Consider the following 21318-nt stretch of genomic DNA (forward strand, 5'->3'; position numbering starts at 1 on the left):
AACATTTAGCTCTTTCAAGGACTGGTTCTCTTAACAGAATAATTTTTGTGAAGACAGTGGTTTCTCCTGAATTGATTTCTCTCCACACTGAATATTTGCTTAAGATTTATAGAATAGTTTGTTTTTAGAGTGTTGAGGTGTTTTTTTCCTCTCTTGTTTTAAACTTTTTTCTTCCCCAAGGCTCCTCTTTTCTCTAGTCATTTCAGATTTTGAGAGCTTTTCATTTAGTAAGCCCTTTAGGTAAATTGCCACTTCACTAACACTTTATGTGTAATGTTGAAGCACTTTACTGCAATTAAAAATCACTATTTGTCATTTTTGTTGTTTAAATTAAGTATACTCTCAGGATTGGAAAGCTACTTACTATGAGTAAGGAGATTAAGTTTAAAGCTACTGATAGGTGAATAGATAGTTGTCAGTGGTTGGGCTTGTTCTAACAATTCGAGATCATATGAGACACATTTGTGATTGTCACAGTTGTATAGAGTGAGGAATTTGAGTTAGGAGTGCTTTGTTTCCTGGTAATTTTATCATCAGTGGATACCTCATATGAATATATGTCCAGTGTTTGTTTTTCTGTCACTGACGTTATAGCATACTTTAATTTCATAATAAAAACTAAAAGACATAATATCAGATTTGCCACATGAGCTTCAGGCTTACCTTTTTTTGGATGTTTCTCCATGTAATAATGCAAAATTACAGTTTGTAGTAGTTTTATATATGGTCATGTTCCCTTAAAAGGTGGATTAGAGATTCTAGAATGAATTTTAATATGAGCCAAGTGAGTCCATTCAAGTTAATAAATAAAGCTCTCTTTTAAGTGTTCAAATTACTTGTGGACTCAGCCTTATATGTGTGTGTTCTTAAAATTCAGAATTACAGAATCTTCCTTTCTTCCATCCTGCCTTTGTTTCATAGGCTTACAGAATTTTGGTAAAACTTATATTAAGTTAATTTACATCAATCAAAATATTTTTTAATATTGCTTTTTTCGCATATGTAGTTTTATTCATGAAAATTACTTTATGTATTTCGTTGAAATAGTTTGAGGGGGAATCTAGTCACTGTGAAAATATGACAGTGGGTTTTTTTTTTTTAGAGATAATAGTATGTTACAGAGTTGATTTTCTTCAGTATTATTTGAGGTTTGTGAAAGCAGTGGCTAAATTTTTGTCAGGAATGGACTTTTAAAAAGTTGTGACCCATATGTATATAAAGCTTTAGAAATTATGCATATATATACTGAAATAAGCATGGAATCAAAGTTGAGAATCCAGAGTTAATATTACTAACATGGTTTCTTCAAAGGATTATTGTTATTTTAGAGTAGGATTTTAAGTCAGTTCTAGTGTTTTAAAATGTACAAAGGAAATCACAGGATCATTTTAGATCACAGAAACTAGAGGTAAAATGTCCAACATTTTGGATATAAAGCAGTTTCCACCTTTTTCCTTTTGATATTTTGCTGTTCTTACTGATTTTATTCTGCCTAATAAGAGTAGTATTTTCATATGATGATTTTCTCTGCTGGTGTGAAACGTTTGAGTTGATGAACCTAATAAGCTCAAATTTGTAGAACCTCATGTTAGAGTATTAGAACTGAGAGGGAACCCAAAGGTCCTTGAGTTCAGGCATTGTGATAATCTGATTTTCATCACCACCTCTAGAAACGTATCACATTGCTACAGTCAAGCTGCATGTAGTACTTATCAATTGGAGTTGAAATTCAAAAGTCCTGTGAATATACAACTATTTTCGTAGCAATGTGACTTTTAGGTACTTTTTTATATTTTTCATTTCTATCACTCAAGTTTTCAAGCTTTACTAGGAAAGATTAATGATGACATCAAATTATGAGGAATGGACATTTTTATCTCTTTATTTTAAAGTGACATGATCGAACAAGTCAGAATGTAGATAATAGGGATTAAAAAGAACCGACTAGTCATTAGTTCTTTTCTGTCATCAGTACAATTTGTACAAAATGTTTCATTATAGATTTCTAATTCATTTTGTTGGCAACCTGAGAGCAGTAACATTGGTACTTAAAATTACTAACAAATATATAAATTATTTCCATTTTGCTATTCTTGTCTTTTCTGTTGTTGTTCTGAGCATGTATAATCTTCAGAAGCATATATTTGGAGACCAAAGACTATTAACATGTCTCTTTGATTGACAGAACAATTATTTGCTCATTTATTGATAGTTTTGACCTAATGTAGGGAAAATACAATTGAGACAATACTATTGTAGTTTGGGAATTGATCTGAAAAAGCAAATCATACTGCTTTAAGAAAATCAGTATGTGTTAGTTTTTCTCTTAAAAATATTTTAGTAGTTTTCCATTAAATGGAATTGTAGAAAGGTAATAACTAAACTTGTGTCTGCAGCAAGGGAAAATACTGATTATATAAAGCTTTATATCATATGTGGTAGCTACTGTAGCATTTCTCTTGTATGACAGTAATCTAGCCTGCAACATCTACTTGCGGTTTTGAAATTAACCTGTAATTTAGTCTTCACCCCAAATGACAAAAATTCAAATGACTCTGTAGGGTGCCAGAAGATGCACTGTAAACAGGGCTCAGTAAGGGGATAAGGTAGAGTTCCGTCAGGATAGGCTCATTTTCACTGTGTCAGTGTTATTGCAATGAAATTAACACTTCTGCATTGTATTTTACTTTTTAGTACATCTTAAAATCTTAATCTAGATAAAATAGTAATTCAGTCTAGGGCAACATAACATTTGTATAATGGACCGAGATGTTAAGGCTTCAACAGAAAATAAATAAAGACTCCTTCCTTTTGAAAACTGTTTTGTGTGTGAGAGAAATATGTTTTCTCCACAAGGATTATCGCTGTCACTGGTTGTATTTTGCTCTATGTCTCTAACCATGCTTCTTTTTTTATACATTTCGTACTTTTATTTTCAAGAATCTTTGTTATTCCAAATTGTAGCACCTCATTAGTTTAAATAAACAACTGCTTTTCATAGAGCATGATGTATACTTAGATGTGCTCAACTGGAAGTGGGAAGTCCAGGGATCTGATGACAGAGCCTTCCTCTGTTTACCTTGTGGCCTTAGGCTAATCTGTCAGTCTCTACATGCCTTATTTCCTCCTATTTAAAAATAAAGAAGATGACAAGTAGAATTGGATCACATAATCTCTGTAGCTTTTCCAAGGTCCTACATATTTCTTATACTGTCCTTTTCCTGTGAAAGGAAAAAGTAGTTTTTGAGGACCCACAAGAATGTATTTCCACACTCTTGTTTAAGAAACTCTGACTTAATGAAATTGTCTTTTTATTTTAATTTATTTTCACATAAAAGAGAAACCTTGACTTTATAATTGGAAATAATTTTTAAAAGCCTACCCTTTAAAGAGAAACTTTTTAAGAGTCTTCCTAAAATTTACTGACCATAAGAATATCCTGGTTTTAGTAACAATAAGTTTCTCTCTCCATATTTCCTGAAGTTACTTCCTCCTTACATGGAGAGGTGGCAATATAAAAAATATGATGATAGAGTTGAAAGTGCTCGAAAATTCCTTGATAGCTATTGATGGACATTTAATAAAGTTTTCAAAATCTGGAATTGAGGACCATAAACACACATAAGTAGCTGGAAGAAATATTTGATAGTAGTCCTTGTTTTTAGAAATAATACATTCTTAATAGCCATTTTTATATAAAATCGGATTTTATTTATAATAATCTCAGAGTATCTTCATCTCTTTGGACTTTTCAAAAAAGTGCCATTTAGCCAGCAAAATAATAAAGATGAAGCGGCGAAAATGGAACTGCTATTGATGTCTGTGCTCTGAACGTTTATTTATATATAAGGATTGTTTCTCTTACTTTTTTTTTCCATTTTGTCTTCATGGTTTTCTACCTTAAAGTCGTGTACATTTTGACTAGTCATCGTATATCTCTTTAAACTAAATTAGATATATTTTATTCATTGTTAATATTTTGATGTTTCCAAGGGATGACTTACCTACTGCTCTTGAAGTTGCCATTGACTGCCATAAGAAGTATAAAATATTACCAAGGATTCATGATGTCTTGTGTAAACTGATAGAGAAAGGCGAGACTGATCTAATTCAGAAAGGTTAGTCACCTTCTAATATCTTAGTATAGTTGTTTTGTTTTTTTCTCCTTTTGCTTATTTAATCTTAATGCATTGCTGTGAAGAGAAAATTTAAAAGGAAGGCAAGCACATCCAGAGAAACTTTTTTACACTTCTAAATTGAAAAGAAAAATATCAGATACATTTTCAATATTATAAATGTCCTTGACTTTAATAATTGTTCATTTTGAAAGGTTATCCCTATGTTGTTTTTTGTTCTACTTATTGATGATCAGCCTTTATGAGAATTTTTTACCCTTATCCTCACCAGTTCTCTTTGAAGCTAGTCTTAGGTACTTAATGTCATAAATAAATGTTATGCTGTTAGATAAGGAATATGACAGAAAATTGGTTGATATAGCTATAATCTTTAAGTTATTCTAAATATTTGAGTTTTCTTGTATTTGTCCAGAACTTCAAGTGATAATGTGTTTATGTTTTTTCTTGTTTTTTCTCTAGCAATGGACTTTGTGAGCCAAGAACAAGGTGAAATGACGATGCTCTATGATCTCTTCTTTGCCTTTCTACAAACAGGAAATTACAAAGAGGCCAAGAAGATCATTGAGGTGTGATTTTAACTACAGTATTCTAATTGTACAGCTATTTAGACTCTTAATTAGAATACGTGTAAAATTTTTAACCTTTAATTATGCTTGTTCTGATTCATGTTAATATAATTCAGTCCCAATAATGGGGGGGGGGGGAACTCAGCCAATTTCTTTATTGTATATAATTACAGTTCAGAAAAGGCAGCCTGGTTGTATATTGAATTTGTTTCCTCACTTTGTTAAATTCACTGTTATATATCAAAATGATATTTGCATATTAAATCTTGGATTGTGGAACAATTAAATTAAACTGGCATTCCTGGGTGTAAAGTTGCTAATCCTCTTTGCCAAGGAATTCTTTGTTCTTAAAAGCAGTGGAATTTAATTTGCAGCAGACCATGCTCAGATTTATTTGTAATGCTTGTCTACAAGTTAATCAGCCAAACAAGTGCTGTCTGCAACTGTTTGGCATTTAATTTAAAATTTCTTCTTCTTTTTTTTTTTTTTTTTTTTTTTTGCTATGGTAAGCAGCTTATGGAAAATGGCCAGGTGACAAACCTGGCCTATTTAGGATTAGTATATTTTATCTAGGCTTGATTGAAATTTTGCTTACTGAAATTGATAAGTCAAAGGGCATCTATAAAGTCTGTCCAAATTGTGATTAATTTTACTGTTAAACAATTCTGTGTCCATTAAAAAAAAAAAACAACAAAAACCATTCCACAGAAGATGGACTCATTGCTTTAAGAAAAAATATTTAATGTGATTAAAATACATTTGTAAATACATCAGTGATCACATTCTCTCAGATCATACTTTGCCATCACTCCATGTCTTTTTCCACAAGTGCCCATGGTGGACACGACACAGAAGTGGTGTTTGGCCTCCTTGTTTGTGTATTGATGACTGCTTATCATGAAATTGAAAATGTAGGCACAGAACCCAGAAAGTGATTAGTTTCTCTTGATGTTTTTCAGAGAAGAGAAAAGTCTAGTCTGAAAAGCGAGGACCGTGAAATTAATTCAGAACTTTGGTCTCTTTTGTCGTATAACTCAGTCTGTCCTCTAGTCTAGAGGGCAGTGGGCCAGGAGATCTTGGACAGGTGCTTCTGTAGCTCAAGCAGTTCATTTGTGTTTTCTAGAAAATGGTATAAATTCTTTGATCGAAAATGCATGGTGTATTTGATATTGAGGGGAGCTGTCTGCCTGTTGAGCTCTCCGGTTCTTTGTGTATGGTATCACTGTTAGCAGGCACTGATCAGAGTGGAAAGGAAGCTCAGATTTTCAGATAATAGCGATGAGAGGTTCTAAGTAGGAAATCATGTGCCTCTCTTTATGTAATAAGCAAGACATAATAGCCAAGAGTGAGTTCTCCTTTTGCCGTCTATTTGCTAGTGTGATAATGGACAAGTTACTAAACCTTTTTAAGCTTCCTCATCTATAAAAGGAAATATAATATCTTTCTTTAAGATTCAATCACATAATGTATGTAAAGCAGCTTGCATGTTTTCTGGATTATGGTAGTAATCAATAATATTAATTCTTTGCCCCTTAAAGGTAGGGATGGTGTTGTCTTCTTTACCTCACATAATTCACAATATGATGCTGAGCTTAAGGTACATGCTTGTCACATGAATAGGCAAGAGAAGACTGCGTCTTAATTATTTTAAAGCTTGGCTAGTTTACAATGACTGTGATCATTTAGGAATGACTGTATCCTGGTGACAGAATTTTCATACTAGATGTGTAAAAATTGCTTAAAAGAGAAAGAATAGCTTTACAGAACCTCTGCAGTACCCTAGGGTAGGACAGCAAAGTATGTAATATATGAGAATATTCTGAGGCACATTTTTCAGTTGCATTTTTTTTTTATGATTAATTGGAGTTAAAGTGGGAATTTGCTTTTTTCAGTATTAAAATTCAAGACCTTGGAGTTTTCTCTTAGAGTTTTCTAAGAATTATTAAAAATATAAAAAGTAATTAAGGTTAATAAGCTAGGACTGTATCAGCATATGAAAGAATATTAGAAATACTGTGCAACATTTTTATCATTCCTAAAAATACGATAGTGTCTTATCAAAGGGGAGATTCACTAGGGTTGAATTTCCAAAGCAAGATATACAATGAAGCTTCTTTGTATTTGAAGCACTGTGGGAAATATGATAAACCAGTCATAAAAATGCTCGCATTAAATGAGGAAAGAAGAAGCAAGATTCAGTGTATAATATGGCCTGTGTTGTTTTTAAAATGAGTTGGTATACATATGTATAACATGTTTTAACGTAGTATTATGTTTTATTTCTACATACGGATTATTGCAAGAAGGTGCAATTATAGCTCTGCTCTGCTTTATATTTTTCTGAGTTTTCTATAATAAGCATATATATGCTTATATTCAGAAAAAGTGTTATTTTCTTTCAAAAGAAAGAGAATAAGAGAGAAAAGTGAATCAGAGTAAGATCAACCTTCAAGGAGCTACTGTGCATCTCCTTGAACTTGAGATTAAAATGTGAAGATAACTGCTGTATAAGACTGAGAACTGTTAACTGCTGTAAGAAAAGTGTAAAGAGTTCTGAGAGTTCAAGAATGGAACTTACTCCCAGTGTAGGAAAATTAGGCAAGACTTTCTGGAGGAAAGTGGGGCTTGATAGAAGTGGCAGTCCTTTAACATTCGGGAATTTGATGGGGTTGGGAAGGGTGTTAGAGGCAGAGCAAAGAAAGAGAAAAGGGAAGTCTCTAAGTAGTTCTTCTCCCCGCCCCAACTTTATTAAGATATAATTGACATATAACACTATGTAAGTTTAAGGTGTGCAAACTGTGTTGATTTGGTATACTTAGATAGTGCAAAATGATTACCACAGTAGCATCAGTTAACACCTCCGTCACCTCACATAATTACCATTTCTTTTTTTGTCACGAGAACATTTAAGATCTTCTCTCTTAGCAATTTTCAAGTATGTAAATACATAATAATCAAGCTGTACGTTAGATCTCCAGAACCTGTTCATCTTATAATTGAGTTTGTACCCTTTGAGCAACATCTCCCCGTTTCCCCCAGGCCCTGGCAACTACCATTCAATGCTCTGTTCCTAGGAGTTTGGCTTTTTTAGGTTCCACATATAAGTGACCTCATATGGTATATGTCTTTCCCTGTCTGACTTATTTCACTTAGCATGATATCCTCAAGGTCCATCCATGTTGTCGTACATGGCAGGATTTCTTTCTTTCTCATAGTTGAATAGTATTTCATTGTATATATTTATACCACACCTTCTCTATTCATTCATCCATAGGCAGCCACTTGGATTGTTTCCATGTCTTGGCTATTATGAATAATGCTGCAATGAATATGGGAGTACATATATCTCTTTGAGATCCTGATTTCATTTCCTTTGTATATATATCCAGAAGTGGGATTCCTGGATCATGTGGTAGTTTTAGTTTTAGTCTTCTGAGGAACCTCCATACTGTTTTTCATAGTGACTGAACCAATTTATGTTCCCACCAACAGTATACAGAGTTTTCTTTTCTCCACATCCTTGCCAACATTTACCTCTTACCTTTTTTCTTTGTTTCTTTCTTTTTTTTTTTTGAGGAAGGTTAGCCCTGAGCTAACATCCGCTGCCAATCCTCCTCTTTTTGCTGAGGAATACTAGCCCTGAGCTAACATCTGTGCCCGTCTTCCTCTACTTTATATGTGGGACGCCTACCACAGCATGGCTTGCGAAGCGATGCCATGTCTGCACCCAGGATCCGAACCGGTGAACGCCAGACTGCTGAAGCAGAACGTGCGCACTTAACCCCTGTGCCACTGGGCCGGCCCCTGTCTCTTTTCTTTTTGATGATAGCCATTCTGACAGGTACAAGGTGATAACTCTTGGTTTTGATTTGCATTTCCCAGGGTTGGTCATTTGTGTATCATCTTTGGAAGAATGTCTGCTCAGTTTCTCTGCCCATTTTTTTAATCAGATTGGCTTTTTTGCTATTGAGTTGTATGAATTGCTCATATATTTTGGATATTTACCACTTATCAGCTATATGACTTGCAAATATTTTCTTCTGTTGCTTGCCTTTTCATTTTGTCGGTTATTTCTTTTGCTGTGCAGAAGCTTTTTAGTTTGATGTAGTCCTCCTTGTTTACTTTTGCTTTTGTTGCTTATGCTTTTGGTGTCTTACCCAAAAGATCATTGCCAAGACCAATATCAAGGAGCTTTTTCCTTATGTTTTCTTCTAGGAGTTTTATGATTTCAGGTCTTATGTTAAAGTGTTTAATCTATTGCAAGTTAATTTTTGTGAGTGATGTAAGATAGGGGCCCAGTTTCATTCTTCTGTGTGTGATTATCCAGTTTTCCCACCACCATTTATTAAAGACACTGTCCCTTCCCCTTTGAGTATTCTTGGCTCCCTTGTCAAATAGTAGTTGACGATATATGTGTGGGTTTATTTCTGGCCTGTCAGTTTTGTTCCACTGGTCTGTGTGTCTTTTTTTATGCCAGTACCATACTGTTTTGGTTACTATAGCTTTGTAGTATAATTTAAAATCAGGAACTATGATACCTCCAGCTTTGTTCTTCTTTCTCAGGATTGCTTTGGCTGTTCGGGATCTTTTCTGGTTCCATACAAATTTTAGGATGCCATTTGGAATTTTGATAGGGATTGCATTGAATCTATAGTTGGTTTTGGGTAGTGTGGACATTTTAACAATCTTAATTCTTTCCATCTATGAACATGGAGTAGTTTTCCATGTACATCTTCCCTTTCTGTTTCTGTGTACAGATCTTTCATCCTTGGTTAAGTTTATTCTTAAGTGTTTTATTGTTTTGGATACTATTGTGAATGGGACTGTTTTCTTTATTTCTTTTTCAGATATTTTGTTGTTGTTGTATAGAAATGAACCTGATTTCCGTATGTTGATTTTGTATCCTGCAACTTTACTGAATCTGTCGATGAGTTCTAATGGTTTTTTGGTGGAGTCTTTAGGATTTTCTGTATATAAAATTGTGTCATCTACAAACAAAGACAGTTTTATTTCCTTTCCGACTTTCTAAATAGGTCTTTTATCCTAAGATATAGGATTTGTGAGAAATACTTTGTGAGGGTAGATTGTTCCCAGAGACCCTTCAGTATCAGAATAAGCAAGTTGGAGTTCGTTCAGAAGACGATCGACTCTGAGCAGTGCTGAAACAATAACTTATGCTAGTAGAAGTGTTACGATAGATTACAAGGGGTTTGGGCCAGTGAGACTAATAGGATCTGAATTAGGATAGTGGTTGTGGGATTTTTAAGACACTTTACTCAGTCGTTTTAAATATCTAATAACTGAAGGATAATGACCTTAGTTAGCAGAAGGTAGGGTGAATTAACAGAGGCATGAGATCATCTGAGCTCTAATTCGAGCTAAACTAAGCTCTGGCTTAGATTTGATACAGCATCTCCCATCATGAACCTTTAGAGTTGGCATTGGCAGATTTCTTCACCTGAAACTTCCTCAATGAAGCCTTTTAACTAAGATAGTTGATCACAGTTGAGTGGCTTCCCAGTGTGACCAATTTTCTCTCCCTCCCTTCCTTCAACAAATAATTATTCATCACATCTTACAGTCTAGTCATAGAGATAGACCTTAAAAAGATGAATCTATAAAATGCAGTAATTGCTGTAAGAGAGAAGTGCTGTAAAAAGGACCTATTTTAGACTAGATCTTTGTGAGGAAGTGATGGTTGGGATGAGAAGTAAAGGATGAAGTGGAAGTCAGCCATATACAGATGGAGGCAAAAGCATTTCAGGTAGAGAGAATTGCCTGTGCAAAGGTCCTGAGGCAGGAAAGTGCTACCGTCGTTTATGCTTGTTCTGTCTCTTAGGACTCTATCAGATAACCCTAATAAGACCTCATCTAGAGTGTCTGGTACATTATTAAACACGTAATAAATGTTAGTTTTATTCTCTTCCTTCTGTGTGACATTCTTTCCTGTGTTGAAGTCAGCTCTTTGTCTCTTCTGCAGTCTCATCCTCTACAGGCTACCTATCCTTAGTTCCTTCCAGCATTCCTCTGGCACAACCTGAAATGAAATATGCCACTGGGGAAATGGTCACAAATTATTTTTACAAACTTATGTAGTAATATCAGGTAAATATGTTTTGTGAAGTGTGTTTTGTATCTTACCAGTGATAAGGATCAGTCTGATTTTTTTTCCCCTGTGAATAGACTTACGTGAAACTTACACAGGTTATTGTTTAAAATATGCCAAGTAGAAAGACTCACTATTAATCCCATTACTTATCTAGTCATCTTTGTGGTTTTTCTGTCCTTTTATTCAAAGCATATTTCTTTTATATATAATTGAAGTGAATCATATAGCTTATTTAATACCTTCTTACATCACTGTCTCTGCATTTCCCTGCGTGCAATTAAGAACTCTTCTAAGCATTATTTTTAATGGCCACATCATTCCGTTGTATAATAGAGCTAAAGTTTATTTGCCCATTTCTGCTTTGAGAAAAATTTTCACTGTTATAAGTAGTCATCGTAATTCTTTACCTGTAGTCGTATTTGGTTTTCAGATTATTTACTTAAAATCATGTCTTAGAAGTGAGTCAAGTGTCATTACTGTTTTTTAAGTCCCCTAATATGTAAAGACAGAAATTTTGTTATGTCTTTACAGGTACCACCTCTTTTATGGTTCACAGTAGCAGAGATTTGGACGAAAACGCAGGCCTCATGACTTCTAGTCCCACACTCCTTTTGCTAGAAATTATAATAAAATAAGATGGCATTTCTTTGTAAACAAAAAAATGGCTTCATTGTTTGAGTTAATTATCTTTTAAGCTACTTCAGTCACCTCCCAGGAAGGAAGTGTTGCAGGTCATTTAAATAAATTAACGCTGTTTGGATAATTTATTTTGTGTTTTAAGACTGGACATTAAGTCTGGGGAGAGATGATACATACAAGTATGAAGAGTTAAATAATGATCTGAAATGTTAACCATATTAAAGGTTTCCATAAAGAAATATATTATTTAATTTTATTCATAGCACTTTGAGCAGTTCAGTAATCACTTCCCGAGTGCCTGCCGTGTGCCAGGGACTGGTAAGTCCTCAGGGTGCTAAAACAAAGATGAGTAAGAGTCTAATTTGAACTTAGTCAGCATTTCTTATTCTAACCTCTTCCCTTGAGGTTCAGGCCCAGATTACAAGCTAAACAGTATAACTGATACTGGTACCCTTATACCCTCCTGTGATTTTCATGGACGTCTTCATAGGAGCCTCACAGAGCAAGGTGGAGAAGTCACCAGGGCAGAGATACTTGGGTCAAGTGTGTGGAGCTTGTTTCCTTAGTGTAGTGGTCATGGAATTTGAAATTGGGCCTGATTTCACATTTTCTGTTGGTTCCTCTACACCATTCCTACCTCCATGATCTCTCTCTCTCTCTTTTTAAAAAAATTTAGATAAGATTGACATATTGCGTAAGTTTAAGGTGTACAATGTGTTGATTCGATACATTTTTATATTGCAGTATGACATCCGTGATCTCTTGACTCCTCAATATCTGAATCACTGAAACAACTTACCCTTTCTCCAAAATTGCTTTCTTGACTTTTTCCCCTCTCTTCTTATCTACTGTTATCCTTCAGTGGCACTGCAGCCAGAATAAATTTGCTGTCTTCTCGGGGGGCGAAACCCTTCTTTTTATGGCTTTGTGTTTAGGACTGAAAGTTTAGATTACAGCAATCTGCCAATATTTGTTACTCTTCCCTTTCTTCCTCACTAGATCAAATTCAGGGTTTTATCCTAATTTGCCTTCCTTAATAAGCCAGAGTGGATCTTATATATACAAAAGGGATTTTAGAGCTAGTTTTTTTTTTTTTTTCCCTGACCTCCTTGGTTTCACGCGATAGCAGTTCTCATGCCGGTTCACATCCCCTCTCCTGTGAGTTAATATACTTAGTATCTCCTGTAACTCCTGGTTAAGTGGATCGTGTTTAGTTGATGCTTGACTGTTAGGTTGGCTTGCTCAGTCATGTTTTCCTCCTTGACATGGTCTTTAAGTCTCTCTCTGAAGATTTTAGAGACGAGGATAGATATTGAAGGTTTAAGAAGTTCCATGAGGCCCTTTTCCCTCCCTTGCTCTCCTAGCTATGGGATAAATAGTTGGGTTCTTGTTTTTGTTAGTTCCGTCCCATCGTGTACCTGATTGTCCTCCCTCCACACTGACTAGAGGACAGGAAGCTACGCTGGTGGTTTGTGTGTTTCTTGTCTGTTTCCCATTTCCTGCAGTAATGGAAAGAAAAATCAAAACAGGTAAACGTTTCTATTTGAGTTAAATTTAAGATGGTTTTTCTTGAAATAGTTTGAAGTAGAAGAATCTTCATTTATTTTCCCTTTAAAGGTAATAATTACTTGATATCTATTTTTACTAGTATACATAGAAACATTATGATAATAGCAAATTTACATCAGAGTAATATAATGAAATTAAAGTTATGGAAATTGTTTTTGATTTTGGATTACTTTTTTTTCTTATACAAGTGAACCTAATACTAAATTGGAACTGCACAGTAACCCAAGTGGAGACAAACATACCAGGTTTTTTATTAAAATAATTATTTTATCCTCAACTGTCCATTAAATAGATTGTATGTAGCAAAAACAGAAAAAAACTAGAGTCGAGTTCATTGTTTTAATTAACCATTAACTGGTTTTTGATAGTTGTATTCAACATCCCAATTAGAATTCTATTCTTCTCCATGTTTTTATTACATTTTCTATTTTTGCTTTCAACTTGCAGTGTTTAAAATTCAATAAGATGTTAAGAGATCAGCCAGAAATGTAGACTATTACAGAAGCCCAGGAGATTTAGTTAATCTGACCTACATGTTCTTTTGATGATTGAGGTTTATATGTGAAAACAGTTCTCAATTTCAAAATGAAACATAGGAATATCTGCCATATAATATAGTCAGCTGTCCTGTCAGTGACAGGCAGATTAAGCAGCCACAAAAAAGAAGAGTTTGTCATAAAAGTTGTGCTATTTAGATCGTTGGCATTTGGATCAGCAATAATATGGAAAGTTGTAAGTGAATTGTAGCCCTTACATTTTGCTGTGTTCTAAAGAGGATTATCTAGTATTTTTTCAAGGGATTTTTGTATACATTTGATGTTGGTTTCATTTTCAATGTAATGCATGTGAAACAAAATAGATAATGTGAGAAAATCCTTGAGTAGAAGTTGTGTGCAAATGTAAATATTAATGATATTTGAGAATATATTCCAACAATTAATTTATTTGACATTTATTTCTTGTATCACAAAATGTGGATACTTGCAGTTAGAATGAGAATACTTAACTTCTGCTGTACTGATTTTCCTGTCATTCTACCAAAGCTCTGAGATATTAGGTTCTGCTTCAGTTCTTAATTTAACATTGTGCAATATTATTTTAGGAAATAAAAAATAATGAGGGTTTATAAATAAGAGATCAGATTCAAGGGGTACCTGGTTTAGTCAACAAAACTGAGTGGAGAAAGGAGTAAAGATACCTCCTCTAGACTGGAGCAGCCAGGGCTAATGAGTATGTAGTTTTCTCATCATAATGCTGTGATTGAAATGTAGTATTTAATGGTGAAGCCCTCTTACAGATGATGAAAATACTGTAGTTAGAATGACAAATCCTTGGAATTATGTGGAAAATGGTTTGTCTTTTATTCCAGTACCCAAAATGGTAAAATAATTACTTTCAAGCCAGAGTTCTTGACTAAACCTTAGTAATTTCTTTTTTTTTTTTAAGGTTTTTTTTTTCTCCTTTTTCTCCCCAAAGCCCCCCGGTACACAGTTGTACATTATTCATTGTGGGTCCTTCTAGTTGTGGTATGTGGGATGCTGCCTCAGCGTGGTTTGATGAGCAGTGCCATGTCCGCGCCCAGGATTCGAACCAACGAAACACTGGGCTGCCTGCAGCAGAGCGCGCGAACTTAACCACTTGGCCACGGGGCCAGCCCCTAAACCTTAGTAATTTCTAATTAAGCATATAACATCCGTCTCAATTATTGAAATAAACTAAGACTATGAACTAATTTTGCATACTCAGCTTGTTTTAAGTACTTAGCTCTTTAAACATTTGGTTTTAGATATTAGGCAAGCATTTGTGGTAGTTAGAATACTTTCATCACTAAATTTTACAAAGCATGTTTCTTTTAAAAAATAAAAGCCATAGGTTTATTGTTGTGACAGTTGTTAATAAGTCTATGTAACATATAAATAATTTTTGCTCACTGAATCTGTTAGGATCTCTGAAGTGGGTGTGTGCATTTAATTTGACAAATTTTGGGGTTTATTTCATCATTTCAAGGTTTCTTTTTGAACTAAAGAAATCTTAGCTATTTTAATAATAAAAATTTATGGAATGAAAATTGACCTTCAAGAGAGCATTTTGAAATAACCCAAGTCTTCTAGACAGGGGTTAAGTGTAGGTCACGTTTCACGCTCTGATCTATCCCATAGGGCTTTGAGAACTGTGGGATTAAGTTATAGGTTTCTTTTAGTGTGTATGTTTGGGAAGGAGGCAGCAAATTCATCAGAAGAAAACTGTCTTGGAGGGAAAGTCAGCACTTAGCTAAAGCCCTAACCTGTGTGCTGTGTGGTTATTTTGTTTTACAGACTCCAGGCATTAGAGCTCGGCCTACAAGACTTCAGTGGTTTTGTGATAGGTGTATTTCAAGTAATCAGGTTTGTGTTTAATTTCTGGTCTCAAGCATCTCAAACTGTGAGTAGAAAGCTAATGTCCTACATGTCACGTGAGCATTTGGGGATTTCAGGAGATAGACAGCATTATTAAGCAGTGTTATCTCGTTTGTTTTCCAAATATAAGCAATAGCTTAATTTTTGTTCCTGAGGTGCAGTAGAATCTATAAAAATTTTAACTTGAGCCCTGAAGAATTTTAGCTTGCTCTTTCCTCATTGTTGGTTTAAGCAGGCTAACCTTGTGTCCTTGGCAGTTTAAATCTGCTTCAGTCCTTATCGACCCGAGGAGTTGCTTGGTGGGAGCCCAGTGGACTTTCTACTTTACCACCACCCCCACCCCCCTGTGCAGATATCTTTTCACATCCTGCCAAGTAAAAGCCACAGGGGAATGGAAGTATAAGGTTTTGGTGGAGTGGTATTCTTATTAATAAGCATAGGATATATTCACCCAGTCTTCCACCCCAAATATCTTTCAGTTCTCCAAAATATACCTTCGTTTAGGTTCCCTCAATTAGATAATTGTTTATGTTGGGTTCTTGCCTCCAAAGAGTCCTTTAGCCCTTTAACTTAAAATAAAATTTTTTTTAATTGTGGTAAAACACATATAAAGTTTATCATTTTAACTATTTTTAAGTGTACAGTTCAGTGGCATTAAGTACATTCACATTGTTATGCTCAGCCCTTTAACTTTTGAAGTGAAATTAATTTGCCCTTTGAAAGAACCTAATTTGAAGGGTTATCAACTAAGACTTGTCGGCTATAAAATGTATATCTAGATCCATCTGTTAATCTTATTTTTAAGGTTGAAACTCTAGAAAAATTAGTGGAGCTGACGCAGAAGCTATTTGAATGTGATAGAGACCAGCTATACTACAATCTGCTGAAAATATATAGTAAGTGAGCTGACTGTTCCTTCTCTTTTCATTTTGAGACGTTTATTCTGTTGAAGGTGGTGGCAGGAGAGGAGGATCAGGCTTTGAGGAAGCTCCAGGGATTGTCAGATGAACTTTATCACAGGATTATTATACCGTATCACTAGATACGTACAATCTTCATAATTTCTGACATTCTTACTGCAATAGTGAGAAGGTGAGAATCTTCATCAGAGCCACAGAATTTGATAGGATTTTTTGAGGAGAAGCTATTCTTTTTCTTTTTAAATCCTCTGGTAGATTTTTTTATCACACTTCTCTTAAATAGGTAACCATTGACATGTTCATGTGTATAAATCTTTTTCCAGAAAAATGGTTATTGATAGACAAATTCATTGCTGAACAATTTCTGTTTAAAATATGATCATATTATAATATAGTTGTTTTTTTTTTAAAGATTGGCACCTGAGCTAACAACTGTTGCCAATCTTCTTTTTTTTATATATTTTTATTTTTTCCTTCTTCTTCTCCCCAAAGCCCCCCAGTACCTAGTTGTATATTCTAGTTGTGAGTGCCTCCGGTTGTGCTTTGTGGGATGCCTCCTCACCATGGCCTGAGGAGCAGTGCCATGCCCATGCCCAGGATCCAAACTGGCGAAACCCTGGCCCGCTGAAGCAGAGTGCATGAACTTAACCACTCCGCCACAGGGCCGGCCCCTATAATATAGTTTTGACTCAGTTCTATATGACATACATTTTTCTACATTTTATCACCTACAGATGACGACATTGAATGCATATACTAGAATTTACTCAACCAATCTATTGCTAGACATGTGAATAGACTTCAGTTTTCCATGTTATAAAATAATACCTCGTTGGTCATCTCTGTACGTTAATCTTTGTTCATGTTCTTAATTGTTTCCTTAGGCTGAATTTGTATTCAGGGTTAAAAGTGATTGACATTTCTGAAATTTTTGATCTGTATTATCAAACAATGCTCTAGTATGTTTATCCCAATTTGTACATCTGGGAACTTTGCGGTCTCTTTTAGGGTATTTGGGTAGAGAGGAACAGCGCTTTTTTTTTTTTTTTTTTTTTTACTTCATAGATATTTGATCTAGATTTATTGTTCTCTTTTTCTCATGGGAATTTTTTCTTCACCTAACATAGGCAGCAATGAATAAGTTAATTCATTTGTCTTTTTTCCCCACACCTGCTGAGGAAGATTCGCCCTGAGCTAACGTCTGCTGCCTGTCTTCCTGTTTTTGTATGTGAGCCGCTGCAACAGCGGCCACTAACAGACGAGTGGTGTAGGTCTGCGCCCAGGAACTGAACCTGGGCCTCCGAAGTGGAGTACACTGAACTTAACCACTAGGCCACCAGGGCTGGCTCTCATTTGTCTTTTTGAATTTGTGTTTATTTATTATCATTGGTTGCTTTTTCTTACATCTTGATGGAATAAGTAAGATAAGACTTGGACAGGAACCAGACAAGGATGCCCACTGTCACCACTCTTATTTAACGTAGTGTTGGAAGTCCTAGGCAGAGCAATCAGGCAAGCAAAAGAAATAAAAGAGATCCAAATAGGAAAAGAAGAAGTGAAACTATCACTATTTGCAGACGACATGATTTTCTATATAGAAAACCCTAAAGAATCCACTAAAAAACTTTTAGAAATAATAAATGAATACACTCAAGTCGCAGGATACAAAATCAACATACAAAAATCAGTTGTTTCTCTACACTAACAATGAAGTAGCAAAAAGAGAAATTAAGAATACAATCCCATTTACAGTTGCAACAAAAAGAATGAAATACCTAGGAATAAACTTAACCAAAGAGCTGAAAGGTCTGTACACTGAAAACTAGAAAACATTGTTGAAAGAAGTTGAAGAAGACACAAAGAAATGGAAAGATATTGCGTGCTCTTGGATTGAAAGAATTAACATAGTTAAAATGTCCATACTTCCTAAAGCAATCTATAGATTCAATGCAATCCCTATCAAAGCTCCAACAGCATTTTTCACAGAAATAGAACAAAGAATCCCAAAATTTATATGAAACAACAAAAGACTCCGAATAGCCAAAGGAATCCTGAGGAAAAAGAACAAAGCTGGAAGTATCATACTCCCTGATTCAAAATATACTACAAAGCTATGGTAACCAAAACAGCCTGGTACTGGCACAAAAACAGACACACAGATCATTGGAACAGAATCGAGAGCCCAGAAATAAACCCACGTATTTATGGACAGCTTGATTTTTGACAAGCGAGTCAAGAGCACACAGTGGAGAAAGGAGAGTTACTTTGATAAATGTTGTTGGGAAAACTGGACAGCCACATGCAAAAGAATGAAAGTAGACCATTTCCTTACACCATGCACAAAAATCAACTCAAAATGGATTAAAGACTTGAATGTAAGACCTGAAACCATGAAACTTCTAGAAGAAAACATAGGCAGTATGCTCTTTGACATTGGTCTTAGCAGCATATTTTCAAGTACCATGTCTGACCGGGCGAGGAAAACAAAAGAAAAAATAAACGGGACTACATCAAACTGAAAAGCTGCACAGCAAAGGAAACCATCAACGAAACGAAAAGGCAGCCTAACAATTAGGAGAAGTTATTTGCAAACCATGTATCAGATAAGGGGTTAATATCCAAAACATACAAAGAACTCATACGTCTCAATAGCAGAAAAACCAACAACCCAATTAAAAAGTAAGCAAAAGATCTGAACAGAGATTTCTCCAGAGAAGATATACAGATGGCCAACAGGCACATGAAAAGATGTTCAGCATTATTAGCTGTGAGGGAAATGCAAATCAAAACTACAATGAGGTATCACCTCACTCAGGTCAGAATGGCTGTAATTAACAAGACAGGAGACAACAAATGTGGGAGAGGGTGTGGAGAGAAGGGAACCCTTGTACGCCGCTGGTGGGAGTGCAAACTGACGCAGCCACTATGGAAAGCAGTTTGGAGTATCCTCAGAAAATTAAGGATAGATCTACCATATGATCCAGCTATTCCACTGCTGGGTATTTATCCAAAGAACTTGAAAACACAAAGGCATAGGCACCCCTATGTTCATTGCAGCTTTATACACAATAGCCGAGACTTGGAAGCAACCTAGGTGCCCATCAAAGGACGAATGGATAAAGAAGATGTGATATATATACACAATGTAGTACTACTCAGCCGTAAGAAATGATGAAATCTGGCCATTTTTAACCTGGATGGACCTTGAGGGTATTATGCTAAGTGAAATAAGTCAGAGGGAGAAAGTCAAACACCATATGATCTCACTCATAAGTGGAAAATCAAAGCAACAACAAATAGCGGCCGGCTTGGCAGCGGTTAAGTGTGCACGTTCTGCTTTGGCGGCCCAGGGTTCACCGGTTCGGATCCCGTGTGTGGACATGGCACCACTTGGCACGCCATGCTGTGGTAGGCATCCCACATATAAAAAGTAGAGGAAAATGGGCACGGATGTTAGCTCAGGGCCAGCCTTCCTCAGCAAAAAGAAGAGGATTGGTAGCAGTTAGCTCAGGGCTAATCTTCCTCAAAAAAAGAATAAAAAACAAAACCAAACAAAAACAACAACAAATAAACTCATAGCAACAGAGATTAGATTGGTGGTTACCAGAGGGGAAGGGGAGAGGGAGGAGGACGAAAGGTGATTAGGCCCACATGTGTGGTGATGGATTATAATTAGTCTTTGGGTGGTGAACATGATGTAATCTACACAGAATTCAAAGTGTATTACAATGCACACCTGAAAGTTATATAATGTTATAATCCAACGTTACTGCAATAAAAAAGAATTTAAAAAAAGACGATATAAAATTTACATTTCAATTGTTGGTTGCATTGAACAACACACTTTTCAATGTAATTCTTAAAACTGGCTTAAATGATCAAATTCTGGCACGTGATACTGAAGTTGTTATTAAATGTTTGAAATTTAAAAACTTACGTTTTAGGCATTTAGTCCTTAATTTGTGGATTATAGCCTGTATTCGAGTGCTAGTTCTCCCCCTTCCCTCACTTTTTCTTCCTTTTGAAAAACTATTTCATGCTTAAATTCTAATTTTATGCAAACTTCAAGAAAAACACTGAATTTTTTTCACGTGAGTCTCAGCATTTAAATATTCCCATAGAAAACTATATAAACTTTCATTCAGAAAAAAATATCTCTGAAGCCCTTACTGTGCTAGCCACTGAGGTGGGCATGGCAGTGTAGAGGAGTGCTCTGCGGATGGAGTTAGACCCCTAACCCGGACTGAGGATACAGGGGAGAGAACAGCTGGAAGAAGGCACGAGGTACGGGGCAGTCCAGGGGAGAGAGAGGGGTGGCAGCCTCACAAACTTTTTTCCTATGCAAATACCCTTTTGCTATTGTTTTTTTAAAAGGGAAAAAAAGTTTTAATTTGATCTTAAAATTTGCTTTAGGGATAAGCAGTCTCAGGTTTATTACCATTTTCTTCTTAATCCCCTCTATCTGTTTTGTTGGGCGCCTCTCTCCAATTTCTTGCTCTGTGTTTGAGCCCAGTAGAGTGAGGAGCTCTGTAGCGGGAGGGTGGCCTCTTGTGAGGCTGGAATCCAGAGGAATCATTGGAGGAAAGGATACTTTTTAACCCAGTTTGTATACTTCCTACCTTCTGTAGTGCTAAAAATAGTGTGGTTGTGATAACCCTAATCCTTCTTTTTCAAAAGAAAAGGCAAGCTATCATTTTCTGTGGCCGCCCCGCTTCTTCATTTTGCCCTCTGACTTGGACCACTACTTAAATGTGTTAAATAATTTGTAACAGTATGGACTCAGTTTATTTGAAAAAGGAACACATGGAATGGAATGATATATCAAATTTGGTCCTATGATATATGAAAAACCCATGAACACACGGAACGGAATGATATATCAAATTTGGTCCTATTATATATGAAAAACCCCTATTTTGGATTGTGGATTTCTGAGAAGATAATTTGTTTCCCTACTGGAATTTTTAATGTGCTCATTCTTTT

The 21318-nt window shown here is 35.4% G+C and overlaps 1 protein-coding gene across 2 annotated transcripts in view; it reads left to right on the forward strand.

The window, feature by feature from the left end:
* LRPPRC (leucine rich pentatricopeptide repeat containing) overlaps positions 1-21318 on the forward strand; it is a 104212-nt gene that overhangs the window by 54946 nt on the left and 27948 nt on the right. For both annotated transcript variants that reach the window (XM_046661178.1, XM_046661180.1), the window contains exons 24-27: positions 3994-4118; positions 4596-4702; positions 15335-15403; positions 16221-16311. In XM_046661178.1, coding sequence (XP_046517134.1) covers positions 3994-4118; positions 4596-4702; positions 15335-15403; positions 16221-16311 — 392 coding nt within the window. The remainder of the gene's footprint in view (positions 1-3993; positions 4119-4595; positions 4703-15334; positions 15404-16220; positions 16312-21318) is intronic.

This window comes from Equus quagga, chromosome 5 (assembly GCF_021613505.1).
Source record: "Equus quagga isolate Etosha38 chromosome 5, UCLA_HA_Equagga_1.0, whole genome shotgun sequence".
Taxonomy (NCBI): Eukaryota; Metazoa; Chordata; class Mammalia; order Perissodactyla; family Equidae; genus Equus; species Equus quagga.